The following is a 20,716-nucleotide window of genomic DNA, read 5'->3' as shown; positions in this document are numbered from 1 at the left end:
TTGGGGCCAGTCGTTTCTCTTTCAGAGAGAAGCAAATGTCACCTTTGAAAATGACGTTATACTCCGGCCCTGAAATATCAGCAGCGCAGAAAAGGAGTGGGAGAGAAAGCACGGGCCGGCTCCTCAGCCTGGCCCACCCGTGGAGGTTTTTGTAGCTTTCTATTAATAGAAAGGTGACTGAATGCGTATTATTGTAATTTAGATGAATGTGACTGACCCTGGCTCCTTCCTGCTACAGGCCGAGGTTGATTATAACCGTCCACATCTCCCTCTGTCGCCTCACACTTGCAACATGTCTCGTGAGCTCACACAGTACATGTTGTATTTACATTATCCACAGATACTGTACAGTGCAGTTTACACACTAGCCGCTCACACGTGAGCGGCGCGTGTTCTAGGAACAGCCCATGGTGCGGTACGGTAGGAGCTGTGTGTGTCTCCATCGCGTTGTGTGGATGATGGAGTGGACGCGTTCGGTGAGAAATCGCGAGGGGACCGCGGAGCGGGCGCTGACGGCTCAGGGATGAGGCGGCAGCGCAGTCACTCACGCGTCGCTCCTCTGGGATGGATGAGGACCCGCTCACAAAGGGGAGGATCGGGCCGCGGCGCCTTCCCTCTGCTCCCGCTCCACAGCTTCCCCCGCTTTCACTCTGCGCGCTGAACGCGCTTTATTGAGACTTCGCACTATCGCCGTCCAGCTGTGTGATGAACTCTGACGAATGCGAAGCAGAGGTTTCCGTTCGAAGGTCGACTGAGCGCGCGCTCGATTCGCTGGGCCACAAAGAGCGGCCGCGCCAGCTCTAACTGGCTCCGTGGCCCAAAGTGTTTTCTTCAGCATGATGCTACAATTTGGGTTGCTATGGCAACAGCCCACACAACCATCGATGCCCACATAGTACACAGGAATTTAAAAAAAACAACACAACCTCGTCTCTACAAACAGTCTCGAGGACAAAAAAAGGCATTTGGCTGTTAAGTCATTTATGTATGAAAGGCGTGTAATTACAGACACGCAGCTGGGTTTTAAAGTTACTCTGCCCACATTATGGGATGCATGCATTATATAGTAGTTAGTATAGAGCTGCTGTTGCATCAAATATTAGATTAGCCCACACATGCTTCAGCTCCTGTGCACAGTCCCGCTCTGCTAATCATTTACCGCCACCTCACACATCTTGACTCATCACATACACTAATTCATTTCCCACCTCGAACGCACATTATCGCACACTTCCTGCCGAACGCCCAGAGTCACATTCAGACGACTAACGAGCGCACGAGGCTGCGGTGCGTGAGCATCTTCCAAACCTGGACAGTGCCAAAGTTCCACAGCCTTCAAGCCACAGCGTCCACAAAGAAAGGACAAATACGTGCACACAAAGACTATGTTTAGTCAAAGCAGAATTATTGATCACTTGTCACTGGAGCTAAGGGACACGGCAGCGAAGTCGATTACTGTACACATATGCAGAGCATATGAATATTTGTGGGAAATATTTCTGGGCCAACACACAGTTCTGTTCATATTATCCATATAGTGAAGAAGAGAGAGAGAGAGGACAACACTAATGCAGACAATGACGTGAGGGATAACGAGAGATACATCATTTAATATCTCTATTTATTCATTTAGGACCGGGGAGTGGGCAGATCATTACGTATTGATAACCAATAGATGGGGTGACTTATGATTACTTAGAGGAGGCAGCAGAAGTTGTTCTGCCTGGATTGATCGTTGAGTAACTGCCGAGCGCTCTCTCAAGTGGTGAAGGAAGAGGAGTGCGCCTCGTCTGCTGGTCAAATGGTGCATCTCAAATGGTCGGCCAGCCAGTCGCCGCTTTATGGACTGTTTACTTGCGATGGGCGGCAGCGCGCGCCAGTGAGCGATCTGGGGGTGGAGGAAGCGATTTGTTGTGCGTATGTTCTAATAAAAAAAATTGGAGGAAAAGAGAAGCTGGATTTTCTAGCAGGGTCCGAGTGTGTTTCCGTGAAAGTGGTTGCCCGAGCTTTCTTGTGCATTTTACACCCAACACGACACTTTATGGTAATTTCCCTGAAAGGTGCCCGAGGCGAACTGCGCCTGTAATAATGTGCCGGCAAAACATTAATTGCTGCCGAACGCCGCCGTGACGTGCTTCGCAATTCTGTGGATAATCGTCCCGGTGTTTTTCGCTGTAATCGAAGTTATGATAGGGAATAAAACCCCCAAAAAGCACGTCGCTCTCTGCGTCCGCACTTCGTCGTGCTCCTGTTGCGGGTGCCCACTTGGAGAAGTGTCGGGGCGGCGTGGAAGCAGCTCGTTGCAGTGTCCTGATGAATATTCTAATGTTGCCCAGTTGCGCTGAGGTTTTCACGCCTAGGATGTGGCGCAGCCCGCGTGCGCCCCTGCGCTCCTCCTCGCGTAGTGTGCAGCGGGACGCTCCGCATTTCGCTTATCCCGTTCCTTCCCGTTGCCTTTTACGCGCACGACGTCTGCAGCCACAGTGATTCAGTGCGAGCCCGTGTCATATGCAACGCTTCAAGCTTTTTGGACGGACCCAGGACTATCCCCCCCCACACACACACACACACACACACACACACACAAGTGTTCCGATAGCGAAACGGCGCCGGTTCCGTTCCGATGAACATTTTTGGAGGAAGGTTTTCACGCCTTTTTATTCTCCTGCCGACTCCGTTTCAACAAAATGCGGGACGCGCGTTCGCCGCGCCGCGTCCCCGGAGTGCTCTCTTCAGTTGCGGCCGCTTGACTGAAGGGAGATCCCGGCTCCCTTTTCATCCCCTGCTCCCTTAGGAACAAGAGGAGTTTGCATGCAAAAGGTGGTTCATCTCGGCAAGGTGAGACTGTTCAGCCGTGGTCGTTTGAACTCTACTTTAACAGACTTAGCGTCTGGCCAGAACGGACCGTTCAGACTGATTTACATGGGAGGTGTTGAATTCTAAAGGCATGAAAATACGATGTAGCGTAACAGGTATGGAGCAATGTTCTTCTTTATTCACTGCACTGCAAACAAGCCAGGACACGAATATTATTCATCGGATGCCCAATTCCAGAATTAAATGTACATTTTTATTTTATTCTAAACATTTAGGAAGTCTGTAAATTTACATTTGCCTTAAGCAAATATTTATTATGGGGCTTATACACTACACCACAATAACCATGTGGTGTTCTTACATTTTGAATAATTAAAGTGTATAATATTCCCAACTTGCTTTGCTGGTGTAGGTTGATCTGTGTGGACACATAGGATGCAGCCGCCACATAAAGCTGCTCCGTCTAAATAGTAGTGAATGAATTTTGAGGCTTCTTAGAGATCATTTGTTTCCTCGCCTACCACTCAGGCTCATTTTGGCCGATAGGCTGCTCAGAATGCGGAGCTCCAACTCCACATTCGTTGAGTTCTTTGCTGCAACGCAGCCACATTGACTGTTGGAACAAAATCACTGATTCTGTCTAACACCTTCTTAGACATATGATAGGAAGGATCGATGCATGCTTTGGTGCTAATGCTGCTGTTAACTGACAGTATGAGGAGGCAGGTGAGTCTTGTGCAGTGCATCATGTTGTGGTGCGTCTCCTTCTTAGGTAGAAGTTAATTTAAGCGGTGTGTGATCCATCACCTGACAGAACGCTTCTCTCTGTTTTCGCAGCCATGGAGGGACTTGCCTAAAGAGGACCCAACATAATTCCCAATATTTTGAGACTTTTTTTGTAATATCATAACATCTTCCAGCACAACCCCACCCCCCTTGTCCTTCGCCATGGCTGAGAAGCTTGGACCAGCGGGGCCCAAGCCCAGCACCATCAGAATCACTCCCTCCCTGGCGCCGGAGCCCATGGACATCATCCGCACCAAAAGCCGCTCTCGCAGAGTCCGCCTTAACGTCGGGGGTCTGAACCACGAGGTGCTGTGGCGGACCCTGGACCGGCTTCCGAGGACCAGACTCGGCAAGCTTCGCGACTGCAACACCCACGAGTCCCTGATGGAAGTTTGCGACGACTACAGCCTGAACGAAAACGAGTACTTCTTCGACCGGCACCCGGGGGCCTTCACCTCCATCCTGAACTTCTACCGCACGGGCAAGCTGCACATGATGGAGGAGATGTGCGCCCTGTCCTTCGGCCAGGAGTTGGACTACTGGGGCATCGACGAGATCTACCTGGAGTCCTGCTGCCAGGCGCGCTACCACCAGAAGAAGGAGCAGATGAACGAGGAGCTGCGGCGGGAGGCGGAGACCATGAGGGAGCGGGAGGGAGAAGGGGAGTTCGACAACACCTGCTGCTCGGACAAGAGGAGGAAGCTGTGGGATCTCCTGGAGAAGCCCAGCTCCTCCGTGGCTGCCAAGGTAGGGAACCGAAACGGGACGTGTGATCACACCACCCCCATCTCACATCCAAAGCCGAACACTCTGCCTGGATCCCCGCTCAGCACACAGCGCAGGCCTGGTTAGTGGAGACCTACTCCCACCTCCAGCAAATAATAATGAGTCCGTCCATGGAGCTACTGTACTCTCATTAGGCCCTTTCTCGGACCATCTGTGTGTTTTCTATCTTTGTCGGTAGCAACAGTTGTCAGGGATGAATTAAACGGAGAAAGCGGAGGTTCTTAGGTAACAATGTGGTACCGTAGGAGACAGCGGCGATCGGAACCAGACGTCACGTTAAACGCGCAGTTCTGGCAGATTATGAGCAGAATCGATGCTGGTGCTGGATTTCGACTCGGTTTGCTTTGACTCAGTAATTGGTGAAGGTGTCAGCTCGCCTGCTTCCCCTGGGAGGGTGAAGCATTTTAGCGCACACCAGATCTGCCAGCGCCTTGTGACACAGCAGATCTCCTGGAAGGAGCGGCTCAGGTGTTTGCGGGCTGCAGCTCTTCGATCCTACACATGACTATGCAACGCGGCGGCTGCCCCTGCAAATACGAGCCCCTGAGCAAATCACGTTTCCCTTTGGCTGAGACAATATGGAAATCACAGTCAACAGCTACTGTTGCCTTTGTAGATTGCATTTTAGAGGAGTGGGCAAAAATATGGCGTTGCCGCCGAATTCACGAGGTTGAGGTGCGTTCACTGCTAGGTCCACATCCTACAAATTGTTTTCCCTGAATAAACTAGTGATTTGTGATTGACAAGCATCCTGCCTCCGTTTAATAATTACATTCAGCCTCCAAATGGAAGCTGTATATCACATGAATCAATTATAAAGAAGCTGCCAATATCCAATCTAAGCCGAGCTCTGTTGACAGCGTTGGGCTTATTTGATACGCAGTGTGTATATTTAAATTGATTTACATCTTCACCGCGGTCCCCCGGTTCTCAGGACACATCTCCGTACTGCTGACCTGTTCACTATTGTATTGGGGGAAGCCTGTGAAACCTTAATGGAAAATCCCCACCTTAATTCAAGCGGCATCGACGTTCTGCTTAGTGCTCTGGGAGGAGAACTTGAACTCCCCCGGCTCAGCCGTGTGATCGCGCTAAGGTGATCCGCAGCCAAAAGTACATTTGGAAACAGTCTGCTGGGGCTGCCTGTCTGTCAGATGGCAGCTCCCTGAGGTCAGGGAAGCCTTTTACGGGGCACGTACCGTACAGTAAACCTTTGAAAGCCCTTCACCAAGGAAATGCCATTACTAGGCTGGTTCATGGCCATGTGCTTTCACACAAGCAACCTGATCCCTTTGTCAAATTCAATAATAGATCTTCTAGCAAATGCATATTCTCTCTCTCGCTCACTCTCTCTCGCCCATTCTGTTTTTCTGACCCAGCTGTAGTCAGACATCAGAACCCAGTGTTCTCCTCTGGCACCTCCTGTATGTCCCTCTTTCTGCCCTTAAAAAAGGTTAGGCATTGGAGGACTGACCTTTTCAGCGGGGTCAATCGAGCTTGGATTACATTCCTCAGCAATAGGAGTGGCGCATGCTTTAGTAGAGGCAGGCCCTAGCAAAATGGAAAAGATGGGAGATTAAATTAGAGCACAAATGGCACTGGGACGCAGGTCCTACTGTAGAAGGCAGTGGAGGTGTTCGGCCAGAGTGTTTGCTGAGCTGGATGTGCACGAACCCTTCGCAGGGGTTCCTCTGTGACTGTGAACGCTGTGTCATGTGCGGGAAAGCGGGGAGTGTGTTCGGGGAGAAAGGAGAGGATTTCACATCACAGTAAAATCTCACAGGGCTTTGCTACTATATATGGACAGCAGTCATCCATCATTCATAAAATTCCTGGTGTTTCATAGGAAAGAATGACAACTAAACCTATTATATCTGTCAGCTCTAAAATGTGGTGCATGTGTGTTGTGTGCTACTTTTTCGGGTCTGGTTGATGTGGAGCTTCTTTTGATGAAACCCTCACTCACACATATGTTTTTGCTGTTTCCACACCGTGGGCTATAATTTCCATTAATCCGTCAGAAGGTGTCATCCTCGTTGTTGAGCCTGAAGGATTTACGCCGCCCGACCCCCCGTTTGTTTACAGTGAGTCACGGGCCCACTGTAGTCGTACGGAAGAGGCAAAGTGCTGCATTGCTCAAAGGAGCGCGCACCAACGTGATTCACGAGCAATAAGTCACAATTAGCCACGTTGATGTTGCGGTGCAGAGGGTCAACATGGGAAAAATGTAATGCTGGTCCGATGTCAGAGTCAAAGAGGGGCTGCTCAGCTCGAGGCCGCCACGGGCCGACAGCTGCTAACGTAGAACACTCATCATGGCTGAGACCTATGTTGTATCTAAAGATCAAACTAGCAGTTATCAGTAGATGAGTCGTAATTGTGTGTGTGTGTGTGTGTGTGTGTGTGTGTGTGTGTGTGTGTGTGTGTGTGTGTGTGTGTGTGTGTGTGTGTGTGTGTGTGTGTGTGTGTTTGTGTGTGTGTTTGTGTTCTTAACAGGGTAATTTGTAGTCTACTGACTAGCGCGTCAGGCTGTGCTCTTGGTTGTCGCATCGGTGCAATGCTTAGTTTTATTACACGTATTTATGTGCAAGAGCAGCGTCTTTTAAATGGGTTCATGCAAAGCCAAGCGTTTCAGGTGATTGTGTTACTGTGTATGTGTTACTGCACTCAGGCCGGGTCTCCCTCCCTCCCTCCCTCCCTCCCCCACGCCTCGCTCCCCCTTGCGCGTCCAGTGGTTGTGCGTCGTATCTGATGCGCGGGGCCGTCTGGTGGGAGCTCACACTTCGCTTTTCTGCGTCCGAACGCGGTCGGGGCGGCGGACGAGGAAAGCGGCGGCGCGATAAAGACGGGCTGAATGTCAGGCTGCGAGAATGCCGGCGTTGTCATGATCGCGCTCCGCTTACTGTCTGATTGATTTACAGGAGCCTGGACGCGCGAGGCAGCGGAGTAAATTCACTTACTGCGTCGCTGTGCTGTTCGTCCGGGCGCCACTGCGGAGCCGCCGTCCATTTTTCCTTCCGTCCCCGCGCGGCGCCGAGGAACGTATTCGGCCTTGTGTTTACACCGATGTAGTTTCTGATAGTGGAGGAGTTAAAGATGAAGGGCGGCGGGAAAATTAGGGTTGAGGCCTTTAGTCAGCAATAAGTCAAACGCTCCCCGCAGAATATGCCACAGGGTAAACTCGCGCTACCTTGTGTTTCATTACCATCCTTTCATCTCTGCATTAATTGTGGTCGGTCCTGGGAAGGTTAAATCGATGCCTATTGACATTTTATAGAAGAAATGCTCTCAGCTTGTTGGGCAAATTGATCGTGCTCATTTTATGCTTATTCTGTGAAAAGCCAGCCCACTGGAGGTTGACCTTGATGACCAGCTTTCACTCTATATGCAGCTTCAATCATAATTTTCCATTGTTTTCCAATTGAGTTGCTCTTCCTACATGAAGCGACTCTCTCTGCTCAGGGAGCGTGACGGCCGGCAGTAACTCCACCCTGTGGGAGTTATTAGCATGCGACATGGTCGCGTTTGGCCTTTAGCGAGTTAGCAGCGTGTATTACAGGTGTGGAGCTCGTCATTTAGGTCAAACACACCTTCTCTCCTAATGCAGTCTTGCTGTTACGTAAGCCTGCCACCGGGCCTCTAATCAGCGCAGCACAGTGTTTAGGCACCAGCACCTAAATCCTCCTTACCCTGCAATCATAATCAGATAAGAGTGAACCTCCTAGATTATAGGCGGTACCGTAGGTGGCCCGGCCTCCTGTGACGCCGGCACGGGCCGCGTTCGGCATTTGGGTGTTGAAGGGAACACACAGTTCATCTCCCGGTTCTGTTGTTCTGCTAACATAAGGCCTACGTTGCGTTGAGACCATTATAATTTGGTGGAGAACAGATGAGGTTACGATGAGACAGCGCTTCGTAGGAGCACAGGCGCTAACAAGCAGCACTCGAGCTAATGTCCCTGCTTAAAACTGCACTCATAGAGCTGCAGCTAGCGCTCCCCGCGTCCTCCGTTCGCCGCCTTTGTTTAACGCTTGTCTTCCATTGTTTTCATGTAAAGCGTCTGATTTGTTGTCCATACAGTGAGTTCTCATTAGTTTATTCTGCCCACTCTAAACACGACTGCCCTCATATGGACAACAAACCGCTCTCTTGTCGTAAGCAGTCGACGGAGCACGTTCCACCGCCCCCCGTTCTGTTAGTGCTGTTTGAATTTATGGTTACAGTATGTTACTAAGCAGCAAATATCAACTTTCACATGTGGATACGGGAACATTGTGCACCATAATATATACTTAAATCGCATTATAATCAATTGGATTGTTGTTTACATTATACTCGGTGAGTTTGCACTAATGCTGTGGATGCATTTGGCTTCTGCTGGCGCTATTGATGAAGCGGTGTAAATACCAAAATAAAAGCAGGGAACAGCACAGCAAAGGATCTGACTCCAAATTGCTCCAAACCGAGCGTGTCTTTGCGTTAAGGAGCATAACTGCATCTCGTTTGGGTTTTAGAGCAGAGGTATAAAACGAAGGGGAAGTTATGACACTGCAGCCTGTTCACTGATTTACCTAATGAGCTTCATTCCTTTTTTCTTCTGCACTGTTGAAGGGGAACATTTGAAGCAAGGCACAGAAAGTTGCTGGAGGAAGCTATCGATGCTGCTGCCCCTTAATTGATCTGTTGCAATCACGCTGTTGTACCTGTTTAATTATTACACTCACCGATCAGCGGGCGCTGTAATTGCAAAGCAAACGCCCATGCGACGATTCCTTTCTGCTTTGCAAAGCACAAATAAGCCACTGACTTCACGTGCAGCCGCAGTCTGAATGCGCCACGAGCCCCGCGAATGTCACCATCGACGGATATTGATGACGCCCGACTAATCCACACACAGGTTAAGTGAGAAAGGAGGTAACAACGCCGGCAACTCTAAGTACAGTGGAGCAAGAGAAACAGAGTCCAGTACAAACAACGTGGCTGAAGACTAATGGGGGAGCAGATGGTGTGGGAGGCCTGACGGGTTAAGACTCATTAGTAATTCTACTGTCACCCCCAGAATAGATGGACAAACCTGTATGGTAATATATTAATTACTGACTACTGTGCTTCTTGGACTGTGATGAATGGGATCAGATGAGAGCATGACCATGATGAGTGAGAGGCTGATGTGCTCCTTCCTCATCTCGCTGCTCCAGGGCCGGGACGGGGTCACCCACCCCCAGCTCTCGTGCAGGTTCCCCAGAAGGTATCAGTATGGGGGGGGGGGGGGGGGGGGGGGGGGGGGGGGGGGGGGTTGGGGGAAAGAGTCATCATTCTAACCGCTCTGTATTACACGCTCCACTGCTCCCCCCCTTCACACACAAACACACAGCGTGCGCTCGCGGCCGCTCTTCCGCATCTCTGCCCGTTCGCGGCGTACAGTAATACACACATTATTACCTCCATACTAGAAGGAGTATCCGCACGCTCGCGCTCTGCACACACCTCTCTAACTGAACGCCTTCGGATAGCGCTGAGCCAGCGTTTCCGCCGGTGCCACATTACAGTCCGTGCCACGCTGTTGTCTCTCCATCTCCATCGTCTCCCCCCCGATTTATTACCCCTCAGCTGCTTTCACAGCTTCCCCTCGTATTTCATCTCCCTGCTCGGGTCCTAATTCCCTCCACTTTCCCGTCTTTATGTCCTCGCGGGGTGAGAGCTGAGTTGTGATCCTGCTTGTCCTTGTATCTTGAAGGCAGTCGTATACAGTAGGAAAGCATTGATGTTCATTGTGATTTGTTTAAGCATCACTGGTAAAGAAGCATCTTTCGTCAGTTGCCTGCTGTGTGCTTATGAAAGTCTTGAAACATACAACAAACCCAAACACTCAAATGACAGAAAAACAAGGAAACAGGAGGACAACACTGCAGACGAAACCACCAATGGAGGAATGGATGAGGTGCTGCGTATATAAAACAGTGGCAGAGGCAGGTGAGCTTAATTGAACTGATAATTGGAGACAGAGGGAAAAGTAGGAAGTGGGTGTGGCTGAACAAAAGGGGCGTGGTCAGAGTGAGTGGGGAAAAGTCTCTGGTCTGGGTCTGGATCCCATCGCAGTACCATCCGCAGAACAACCCTCCTAAGCTCTGCACTGTAAAATCAAACCCTACAATCGCCCTCATTTGCTCGTGTCCTCCGAAAGGCCGTGTTTGTGCAGTTGCCATGGCGACCGTGGTGACTTATCGTCACCCGGGGAGCGACGCATCCCCACGCAGGCTATGTGAGAGGCAGAGCAGCTGGCGGCTCAGCCCCTACAGCCGGGGCCCGAATGCAAATTTGAGGGAAATCCTCGCGGTGGAACTTATCGGCGCCGTCTGAGCGGCTTCATCGGGTTACGTGTCGTTTCTACCGCGGTGCCGTATCTGAGTCATCTCCTCTGACCAGAGGGTCCTTGTTTGGTGTGACGTTAACCAAAAGCGTCTGCTGCCATAAAGCATTTTTTGTTGGACGACAACCTGAAAGTTTCCCCTCGGCGCCGCGTCCTCTCCGTCCTCCGGCCTCGTCTCCAGCGCCTGCTGCCAGCTGCTGGCTTTCTCCCTGCACTCAGCTCGGCGACAGGAGGAATTATTACACATCGCGGCCTCCCGCGTCTTTTGTTGAGCCACAGGAGTTTTTCATCGCTGCCCACAGTCACATTAACTTGCGTCACAGCTTGACGGCTCAGCTGACATCTATTCAGCGAAAGGCCTCCGTTTTCATTCAAAATCTCAGTAGTAAAAAAAAAAAAAAAAAGAACTTCAGGGCTTTAATCCCCACAACCAAATATTTTGAGGAATATCTCGTACCCGCGGCCCGACCGGCCCATCTGTGTGTCAGAGCAGGTGACAGGGTGCGCGCAGGACTTGGGTTTTCTGCTGTGACCGTAATCGGCTTACAGGCCGCGGGGCGATGACTCGCTGGCCGGGGGCGCGCGGGGACAAAGGCGTGTGCTTGCATCATGTGAACGGTGGCGCGGGGCCAACAGATCAGTGACCGAGGACGTCGGGGTCTGACTGTACTGTACGTGCAGCGTGTTGCTGTTACTGACACACAGCAGTTCAGTTTGTGTTGTGTTTACGTGCTTTTGCTGCCAGCGCCGGATGGATTTACCTTCCATCACAGCAGGAGCACAAAGATTTCGCTCCGTTGTGTGTGTGAACGTTTGGTTGAAGCCTTGCCAACTTTTAGCATATCTCCCAAGTGTTGGGCCTGAGCTGAAAGGTCCGACTGTCTCATTATATTTCCAAGGACGTCATACATCAAGTAACTATAAAGCATCCCAGCTCACAGGCACTGGTTGTACTGGTGCCTTTAAATATTAGCTTTATCACACTGGGTCAACCACTTTTTTTATTTACATTGCATTCATGGTGATTCTGTTTATGTATGTATGATTCTTCTCATCAACCTGCTTCTCTGTGCTTCATGCTTGTTTCTCTTTTTACCGATCCTTCCTGATTCGTATCTATTTTTGCTCTCCTACCAGCGCTGCCCACTACTGTATTTCTGGCGTTAACCCAGCTAAAGATTTTTAAAGCATACTTGTTTTGCAATAAATCCCCCTTAAGTAGTGTGGCAGTATCTAAAGGCCACCTTGGACTCTAAAGCATCCCTAGTTTTCACCTTCTGTTCCAGCGTAATGAATAAGGTGTCGGAACGCGAATAACAATACTAATGTTGATGGATGACTGTTGATACAAAGCAAAGTGGATCCAGCTTTTGTCACATTTCCAGTGTGTTAGTGCTCGTCGTCGGCCGCTCTCCTCCCGCGTGCAGAGAGCCGTCCTGTCTTTGAATCGCACTAACGTCTCTTAAAACAGCATTAGCGTCGCCATAAGTCATCTCGTGCCACATACAGACATTGTGGAGCTTAACATTGAAAAAGCCTGCGCCTATAGAGATTAAGGGTCTCTCTGCATTGTGAATGAGTAAAGGCTAATGCTCTTTACAACCCACAGCAATAAATCAGGTAAGGCAGTGATTCATTCACTTTTGGATGCATGATTTATGCCCTTTATTATTACTTGAATATGTTTTTATTCGCCTTCTCTACACGTCATAGCTGATGAAAGCCTGCTCCTTCAAAGGAGGTTGGGACAGTGTGATGTGTACATGCTGTACATGTGAAGACAGTGTGAAGCACGCGTGCATGCTGTAAATCAGTGATCAGATTTACAGGCACATGTGGCTGATAGATTCCCTCGTAGTTGGGAGAGTGTCTGGAGAAACAGCGCAGACTTTGGCCGGACTTTGGAGGAATGTGTTTATGTTTAATAGCTTGAAACTTTTCATAAATATTAATTTTAAAATGTTTACCATTTTGGCTGATTTAATCTCGGTGCTGGTGTTCATCTTACTGAACGCTAAAAATTCTACAAATGCCTCGGCCCCTAATTGAAAACCCAAGTCTGTCTTCTTGTGAGGATTACCGCTGGTGTGGAGAGTTATAAACCCGGGCCTTCTGTTTGTCTGACTGACTAGCAGACACACCCTCAACCTGATGTGCTGCTCCCCTAATCCTCTCTGATGACAGAAACGAACAGGCCGTCAGCAGCAGCATCCCGTCTGCAGGTCGTCCTACAACCACGCTCTCACGACGACGGCGAATCAATTAAGATTGTTGACGTGCATCAGATTAAGGCGAAGCGGGGGGCAAAAGTTGACTCATTAAAATGAACGGTGGTTTTAATGATTGACTTAATACGAAGCCAAACAGGGGCTTAAGGGGGGAGGGGGGCTGGAGAGGACACGGGTTCACGCCCTAATCCGGGGAGATTGGCTTCTCTGTCTCCAGACTGAACGAAAAAAGCAGACATGAGGGAAGAGACAAGCAGCAGTGGACAAAAAAAAACAGTCCAACACATATTCACGCTTTTCTAGCAACATACTGTAGTTGCTCAGACACCGTGTGAGCAGGACCCACTGTACTGTACATTAATGTCCTTTCCTATATGATTATGCATATGCCTTCTCATCTGTCCTCATGGGGCCGTGACCTGAAAGATGAAGCGTGCACAGCCTGCGCGGCGCATTAGTGAACATCGCATTCATGCCAACGGTCAGTGCAGATGCAGCACAGTGTCGCCGTAGAACGGCTCCTCGGCTCGTGAGGCGTTCAAGTGCTCTGCAGCAGACATGGAGCACCAGGGACAAATGTGCATTTAGTACCACTGTATGTCACCAGCAGCGGGTCCTCCGGTGTTTCAGATGGAACATAAGCTCTGGATGATGTGATGACTTGTCGTTTTTTATGTATACTGTAGCTCCAGTTTGCTAATAAAGAATTTTATCAGCTGCAGATATAGAAGAGCTTTGTTAGAGACGTGTACATTTATATGAAATATTGACAGCTGGGCTATTTACTTGAATCGCGCCAGGATGATTGCATAAAGAAGCGGGGAGTTCTGGCGAGAGAGAAAAAATGAGAGACCAGAGTGGGAAATACCACAGGCGTAGAGAGGGAGATTTGAGCCTCGGCGTGTCAGAGTAACAGACTGCAGCAGTTGGAGGGATAAAAGCCTATTATGAAGAAATGTGGGAGAGACAGCTTCACAGGGACGGCGCTTCAGTTAAGGTTGCGACTCTGTGACCATAACAAGGAGATGGCTCCCGTCCACAGAGTTTTACTGATAGCTTGGAAGCTCGTCTCCTTCTCCTTTCCTCCTGCTTGCAACCGAAGCCAGACTGCCTCACAGGTTTTTTTTTGTTTTTTTTTGTTGCTAGGCCACACACAAAACCCAACAAGGAAGAAAAACACACTACCAGGCGCAATCAATAGCTTCTTAATAATTTCCCAACTCCATCCATTCGATGTTCGGCTCGATGCGAGGGTTTCATCAATAATCCTGTCAAATGAAATAATGTTGTGTTTGGTTATTGTGGACGGAGAATTCCTCCCCGCCTCTCTGCTTAATGACTGCGCATGTTCCGCCTCGGCTCGCGGAGCACATGTTCCTCTCCAGCAGTGAGCGAGCGGTGCTGTAATCCTCCGTATCACATGTCCTCCCTTCGCTCACCTGAGCGGCCCTCCACGCGGCCTCGCGTCCTCGCCCGCGTTAAAGTTGAGCGCGTGGGCTGTAACTCACAGCTCCGCTCATATACGAATGAGGCGCATTTGCATTTAGCTGACTGGGGAGAAAGCGAGGCAGCGCCTAATGTACAGTGCTAACAAGTATAAACAGGGACACAGCCAAGTTATGGTGTCAGGTTTGGTTTGGGACCTGGACACTGACAGGAGCTGACTTTTACTGATCCTTTCATTCTTCAACATGAGAGTCTGTGTCCGATCATCCCACAGCCCCATGCATTAAAAGTGCAAGTCATCACACCACCTTAATCTGATCCCACCACATAATACAATTAAGGCAAATTAGCCATTAAGCCTCGTGTGCACCCGCACTGATCTGGTGTAAACATAGCGCCGACTATTTAAAGTCCAGTTTCTGTTATGGTTAGTCAGATTTAGCTCCAGCTTCAAAAGGGTCTGTGGATCGATTTGTCCTCCTGATGTGTCACGAGGCCGAGGCGAAGAGGAGGAGTCGGAGGTTGAAGGGGCTCGACTGCGTATTAATGATGGAGCTCACAGGACACTTCACTTTTCTGGAATTCGTGTGAAGTCAGAATATCTGAGGTTAAAGGTGAAGCGGTTTCAAAAGAGCTGGCCGCACATAGAGGGATATTTAAACACAACACACTCCCACATAAATGTTTCCAAGAAAATTCACAACCCAGCGAAAGCAGTGTTTACTTTATTGCAAAATACTCTCTCAGGCTATGGATGTGCATGAGGGTGGTATTTTTCAGTGCTATTTACTGGGGATTTTTATGCAGCAGTTTCCTTTGACTTTAATGCTAAATAATTAAGTTTATATCCTCAAGCTCGGACGAAGTAAAAACATATGACAGAGGATAAATTCGATAGGTGCAACGCTGGTGAGGTGAGATATGGGAAATCTGTTGAATTATGGCACAGTAAACAAAATATAAATCAAACGTGTAAGATATAGAGACGGAGCGGCTTACGGGTGGAGCCTGAGGGAGCGCATCAGGAGGAAGGAGAGGGACGGGAGGAAGGGCTGGGATGGTGGGACTAATGTGTCCTTCATGGGATGAGGCTGGGTCAGAACTGGCTCAGCATGCAGCTAAATTGACTTTGTTAAAGGAGCCGCATCGGTGACATCACCGAGGGCTTCCATCATGCCTCAGATGTGTTGGCGTGTTCTGATTGACCCAAACCGGGCCGATAGCAGTATTTTGCTAATCGTACCTGGATCCATTTTTCTATTCTGTCATTCACATTCGCTACTTGATGCTTCACGCTGTTTCCGACTGACTCATACCGGCGAGGGCTTCCTCTGCATTCATACCCTTCAGTTTTATTTATAGCGGCACAAAAGACAAGGAGGAAGATGTAACCAAGACAACAGTGGATACTTTCACACTTCACACTGGATTGGGGCTGAATGGAGGAGAAAGCATACAATTATGGCTCTCCCCTCGCTGCGATACAGCTGCGTGATTATAGAGACGCAACGCGCACAAGCTGGCGGTGGCGTCCAAACACGGGCAGCTGCGGAGCAGCCGTGAGCCGCATGTAAACATATTTCAGCCAATAAAATCTCCATTGCCTCACAGCTCCGTGTTCATTGCACAGGAGCCAAAGCGCGGCGGCGCCGGCTCGACCCGCCGTCCGCCACGTCGCCTTTGCATCGGGAGGAGCAGCATCCAGGTAATGAACGGTGAACAAGGGCAGCGGCGAGCGGCTGATTAGCGGAGGTTAGAGGAGTAATTACGCAGCTGTGTGGAGTGGTTAATTAAAAGGAGTGCGACGCACGGGGGAGCACAAGATGGAGGCGCCTGGACGCAGCTGCCTGATCGCTGGACGCCGGCCCAGGTCCTGGGTCGCGCCCGCGGCCTCGACCCCCCCCCCCCCCCCCCATTTCCCCGATCAATCCTGCTCTTCCGTGAAGCCACAGCACCTGCTGCCTGTTCCCAGACGGATTGATTTCCATTCGTTCCCTTTGTGAAATTCCCCCACGCAACGTAGGCCAGGAGCAGAAAAACGGGGGGAGACCCTCTCATGGTTAATGCAACGGGACCACGTCGCCCGCTCGCCTCATCTCTCTCCATTATTGATGCCGCTCTCCAGAAGACGGTTTGGTCTCGATCCATGAGTGACGGTCATCGATCACAAAGGGTCCAATTATCTTTGGGAGCAGAGGAGAGTGCGCGTCCTGTACAGTAGATCATATTTCAATCTAGGCCACAGTAAAATATGGCTGTGTGACATCTGATACCTGCAGACAGATGGTAATCTGTTCGTCCCGCTGCCGCGTTAACAATAATCATATGGGTCTGTTTGTCGAGCAGTAATTAGCGCACGCGAGGAAAACCCAGGGATTCTGGTCTTTACAGTTCACTTAGCCTCTATTATGTGCGCTGATTTGATCTGGTCCCCTTTCCTCTCATTAGCAGGGTAATTATCAAACAGCCTCCGTCCAGATCCACGGCATATTTGGCAAAGCGGGGAACGCGCCTCCGTCAATTAGACACAGTTGAAATCCCGACTCAGCGTTTTTTCCCCCGCTCCTTCTTGCTCTTTAAGGGATCACCTGTAGGATCGGGAAGCGTCGCGCCTGCGTCACAGGGTCTCGGTCCTCGGCGCCGTCCACCCGCACCCCGCGTCTCTTCATTTACTAATAACACATCGACCCCTCTGCAGCAGCGACCCCCTGACCCCCATCTTCATAGAGCACTCCATCACCACAATTAGAGCGTTATGTTTCAAGTCGCCAGGTCATCTGCGCTATAGGAGGTGAATTGAAAGGCACCGCGTGTTAAAGAGGGCAGTCACGGGAGGGAGGGGAGGGAGGGGTGGGTGCAAGCGTGCAGGGATTATATGTCCTTGTATTTATGCCATTATATTACTATTGGCAGCACTGGGGACCGAGGGGAGGTGGTGGAGAAAACATAAAAGGGGGAAAAGAGGTGAGAAGTTCCTCCTCAGCCTGGAGGAGTCTTTTGATGTTGGAGGACCACCTTTACCTTCAGCACATCTGACACAGGCTGGCGAGGACCACTCTTTGCGGGCTTATTTCCTTATCAAAGAGCACCACCTCTTAGAAAGCTCGACCATGGGGCTCGCGCTGCATCTGCCCTGTCAGTTTATTTAAATGGATCCAGCTTTTACGCAACCAAGTCCTTCTCCTCCTCCTCCTCCGCCCTGAAACAGATGAATTTTTAATATGACTCGTAGTCAACTGCTTGAGTTGACTATGGGATTTTTTGATGGGATTCAGTATGTTCACTCATACATGTATAAATTTATAATGAGCATCAAACGCTGTCTTTCTTACTGTAAACAACATTTTTACTATTTCATTCACTAAAGTGCAGGAAAGTCAACCAAAATCTGAATATGGCAAAAGGTAAAGCAATAAAAAATAAAAAAATGTAAGAATTTCTAATCTAATTTGTAATTGTAATTATAAGCAATGTTTCATAACATTTGAGAAGTTCTTGTTCAGACAGCCATTCATACAGTACAGTAGTTCCTAAAGGAAATTCACAGAGGAGCAAAATGAACATGCCTGTTTGGTCTAAATATATCCACTTGGGGGTTAAGTGTCTTCTACGGTGGAAAGAGACAGGGCTGTCCCTGTGGGCGCCCTGTCCCAGGCTGTATGCAGGCCTGACTTCAATGTGCAGTCTAACCCCGCCCCCCTCCATCCTTCTGCTGTTCGCACCCACACAACAGCAAGCCGACATGGCCGTCGGCAAAGTGAGCCTTTCCGTGTCCGCTGGAGAACGTATCCGTGCACGGGAACGCAGCAAAGGCGGAGGGACGGGGGAGTGGGGGAGTGGGGAGGGGGGGGCAAGTGGTTGTTCACGTGCAGGAAGAGAAAGGAAGGAGGAAATGAGATGGCGGAACACAGTACAGGCCGGCGCTGAGTCAGTCTGAATAATCAGATATTGTTACTGGTGTGAAAGGAGCGGCTCCGCGGCGCCTCGGGCCACGTGCGAAAGCTGAATGACTGCGACGAGCGCGAGCGACGAGCTAACGGGCTTCTCCGAGGCCGCGTGCGCCGGTGCTGCTTCCTCTGTGGCATTTGCAGCGTCGCCCAGGCAGATTCTGAGCTCGATCCTCCTCACCGCTCACCGCCCAAGATGCTGACTGAGGCCGATAACCTGCCTCCAGTGAAACCACGCCGGTGCTTTCATTCGTCCTGATTCGTCGTGTTGTGTCTATGTCACTGTACGCGACTGAGCCCAAACAGACTCACACCCGCAGATCTATGCAGGAACAAGCCCACAAAGCGCTCCACGGAGGATCCTGGTATTTAGACGGATCGTATAGCTGCCATGCGTCGATGCCCAGGGCTCCCGTTACCTCTGGGCCTCCTCTTTTATGTCCACACACCAGGGAGAGCAGACACGCATATGTCCTCTCACCTCATCAAACCTCATAATGTCCTGACATTTCATCTAAAACCCCAGAGGAAGAGCGGGAGCCATGAACCGCGGGCGAAGCTACAGTAATATCGCCGACGTTCTCATGCAGTACAAGTCCAATTTACACACTCGTCCTCTCCCCCTCTCTCTCGCTCTCTCTCGCTCCCTCTCTCTCCGCAGCATTAGTCCATGCAACGTGCCACTCCAAACGCGATGAGAGCACTACCCGCGCTTTGCCCAAACAATGAGACAATATTGTATCAGCCTCTTCAAGTTGCACAGAGCTGCAAACCATCAATTATGAACAAACACAGGGGTTTGATGTGGTATTGAATAGATGAATGTGATACACGGAGGAGAGACGGCTAATTTTTTATTCTTTGTGTGGGATGAATGAGCGGCTTCAGGAATTCTGGTCCGCTCCATGTGCAGGTAGAAGAGCAAGGACTAATATTAGGCCCCTGCGAGGATGCGCCGACGTACAATCAAAGCTTAGTTACAGTCTGATTCAATCCAATAGAGCAGCTCTGCAATCAAACCTACTTCTCCAAGGTGATAATAGCTCAGTGTTTAAGTTGAAGCCGAGGCCTGGAGTCGCATTATGAGAGTGTACAGCAGATAATTATTTTCACTAATGACTGAGGTCTTACTAGAAGCTGCTGTATAAAGGTTGAGCTGCCTGAGCCTTATATTATAATATAGAGTATTTCTTGCTTTATCTTAGACTTGTATTTCCAAGCAATCCATACTTTGGTGTCGATTCCTCTGCTTTGTCTCTCGCCTGAGGCCGAAACATCATTAACGCCCAGATCCACGGCGTGCCTCCCGAGACTTCTCACAACTCTGTGAATTCCAATGAAATCCAGTGCGAGCTGCCTTCTCTCATTGCGGGAAAGCGCCAGGTTCTGCGCATGTCCGGCGGGTCGTATCTCAGTCGTGGGCGGACGGTGAGGAATGTCGGATGAAACCGTCGATGAGTTCACAGGCAGCGGGCGGCGCGTGTGATGGAGTGGACTAATCCATCACGGGGTCGTGCAGCGGGGGGTCACGGGAGCTTTAAGCAGGCTCCTATAGCAGGCATTAATTTGATATCCTGCTATGGAGATGGGTGGGGGATTACACTACGCGTGACGTTCTAGCCCATATTTCCCCTCGCGGAAGCCATTATTCTGTTTCATTTGTCACATGGGCCAAGCAGGACAGTCCCGTGATTAATGGAGGCCTCGTATGGTTTTGCACGTCTCCTTCTTTTGCCCCTTCCCTCCTCGTCCTCGCTCCATTCCTCCTCAGTCTTTTTATCTGCTCTTGTTCCGTTTGACTGAAGCAGCGCATCAGCGGGTGATTGATGTGTTTAGAGCGAGCCGACGACTGTCAGACACATATTCGGCCTCTTTGCATCGGAGCATCGGGCGTCCTCTACCAGCTGCTCCCGAACCCTCGTTGTGACCTCGCATCATCGTGGCACGTAATTAGCCACGCTGTTGTGATTAGCCCGGGTCTAATTCGACGCCAGCTGATTATATGACGCTCTGACACACCTGAAGGCCTTCACTGCCTGATAAAAAGGATGTGAGCAGAATCCGCCCGTGGCCTGGTTCTGATGAAAGCATTGATTGAGTCTTTTATGATGAATGCACATAAAGAGTTTCTGAGGTTCATGGCTATTAGCGAGCCTGTCAGTAAATGAAAGGTGGGAAGATTTAATGAGGTTCAATATGGAGCCTGGAATAACCAACACATTACGGAGCGCTCCCCACACCCTCATCCTATTAAATCGCTGGCTGTTAAGAGAGGTAGCGTCCTCGATGTGCTTGTTTCTCAATGATGGGAGCTAAATATGTGTGATGTGTGTTTG

At 50.0% G+C, this 20,716-nt stretch overlaps 1 protein-coding gene across 1 annotated transcript in view; it reads left to right on the top strand.

Moving 5' to 3' along the window:
* The first annotated feature begins 2,578 nt into the window (after positions 1 to 2,578).
* kcnb2b (potassium voltage-gated channel subfamily B member 2b) overlaps positions 2,579 to 20,716 on the top strand; it is a 53,621-nt gene continuing 35,483 nt past the window's right edge. Inside the window, exons 1-2 of the mRNA XM_029147218.3 lie at positions 2,579 to 2,838; positions 3,655 to 4,350. Coding sequence (XP_029003051.1) covers positions 3,766 to 4,350 — 585 coding nt within the window. The 5' untranslated portion in view covers positions 2,579 to 2,838; positions 3,655 to 3,765. The remainder of the gene's footprint in view (positions 2,839 to 3,654; positions 4,351 to 20,716) is intronic.

The sequence above is a fragment of the Betta splendens genome, chromosome 4 (assembly GCF_900634795.4).
Source record: "Betta splendens chromosome 4, fBetSpl5.4, whole genome shotgun sequence".
Lineage (NCBI taxonomy): Eukaryota > Metazoa > Chordata > Actinopteri > Anabantiformes > Osphronemidae > Betta > Betta splendens.
The sequence above is the reverse complement of the archived record's forward strand: the minus strand, read 5'-3'. Positions and strand labels throughout refer to the sequence as shown.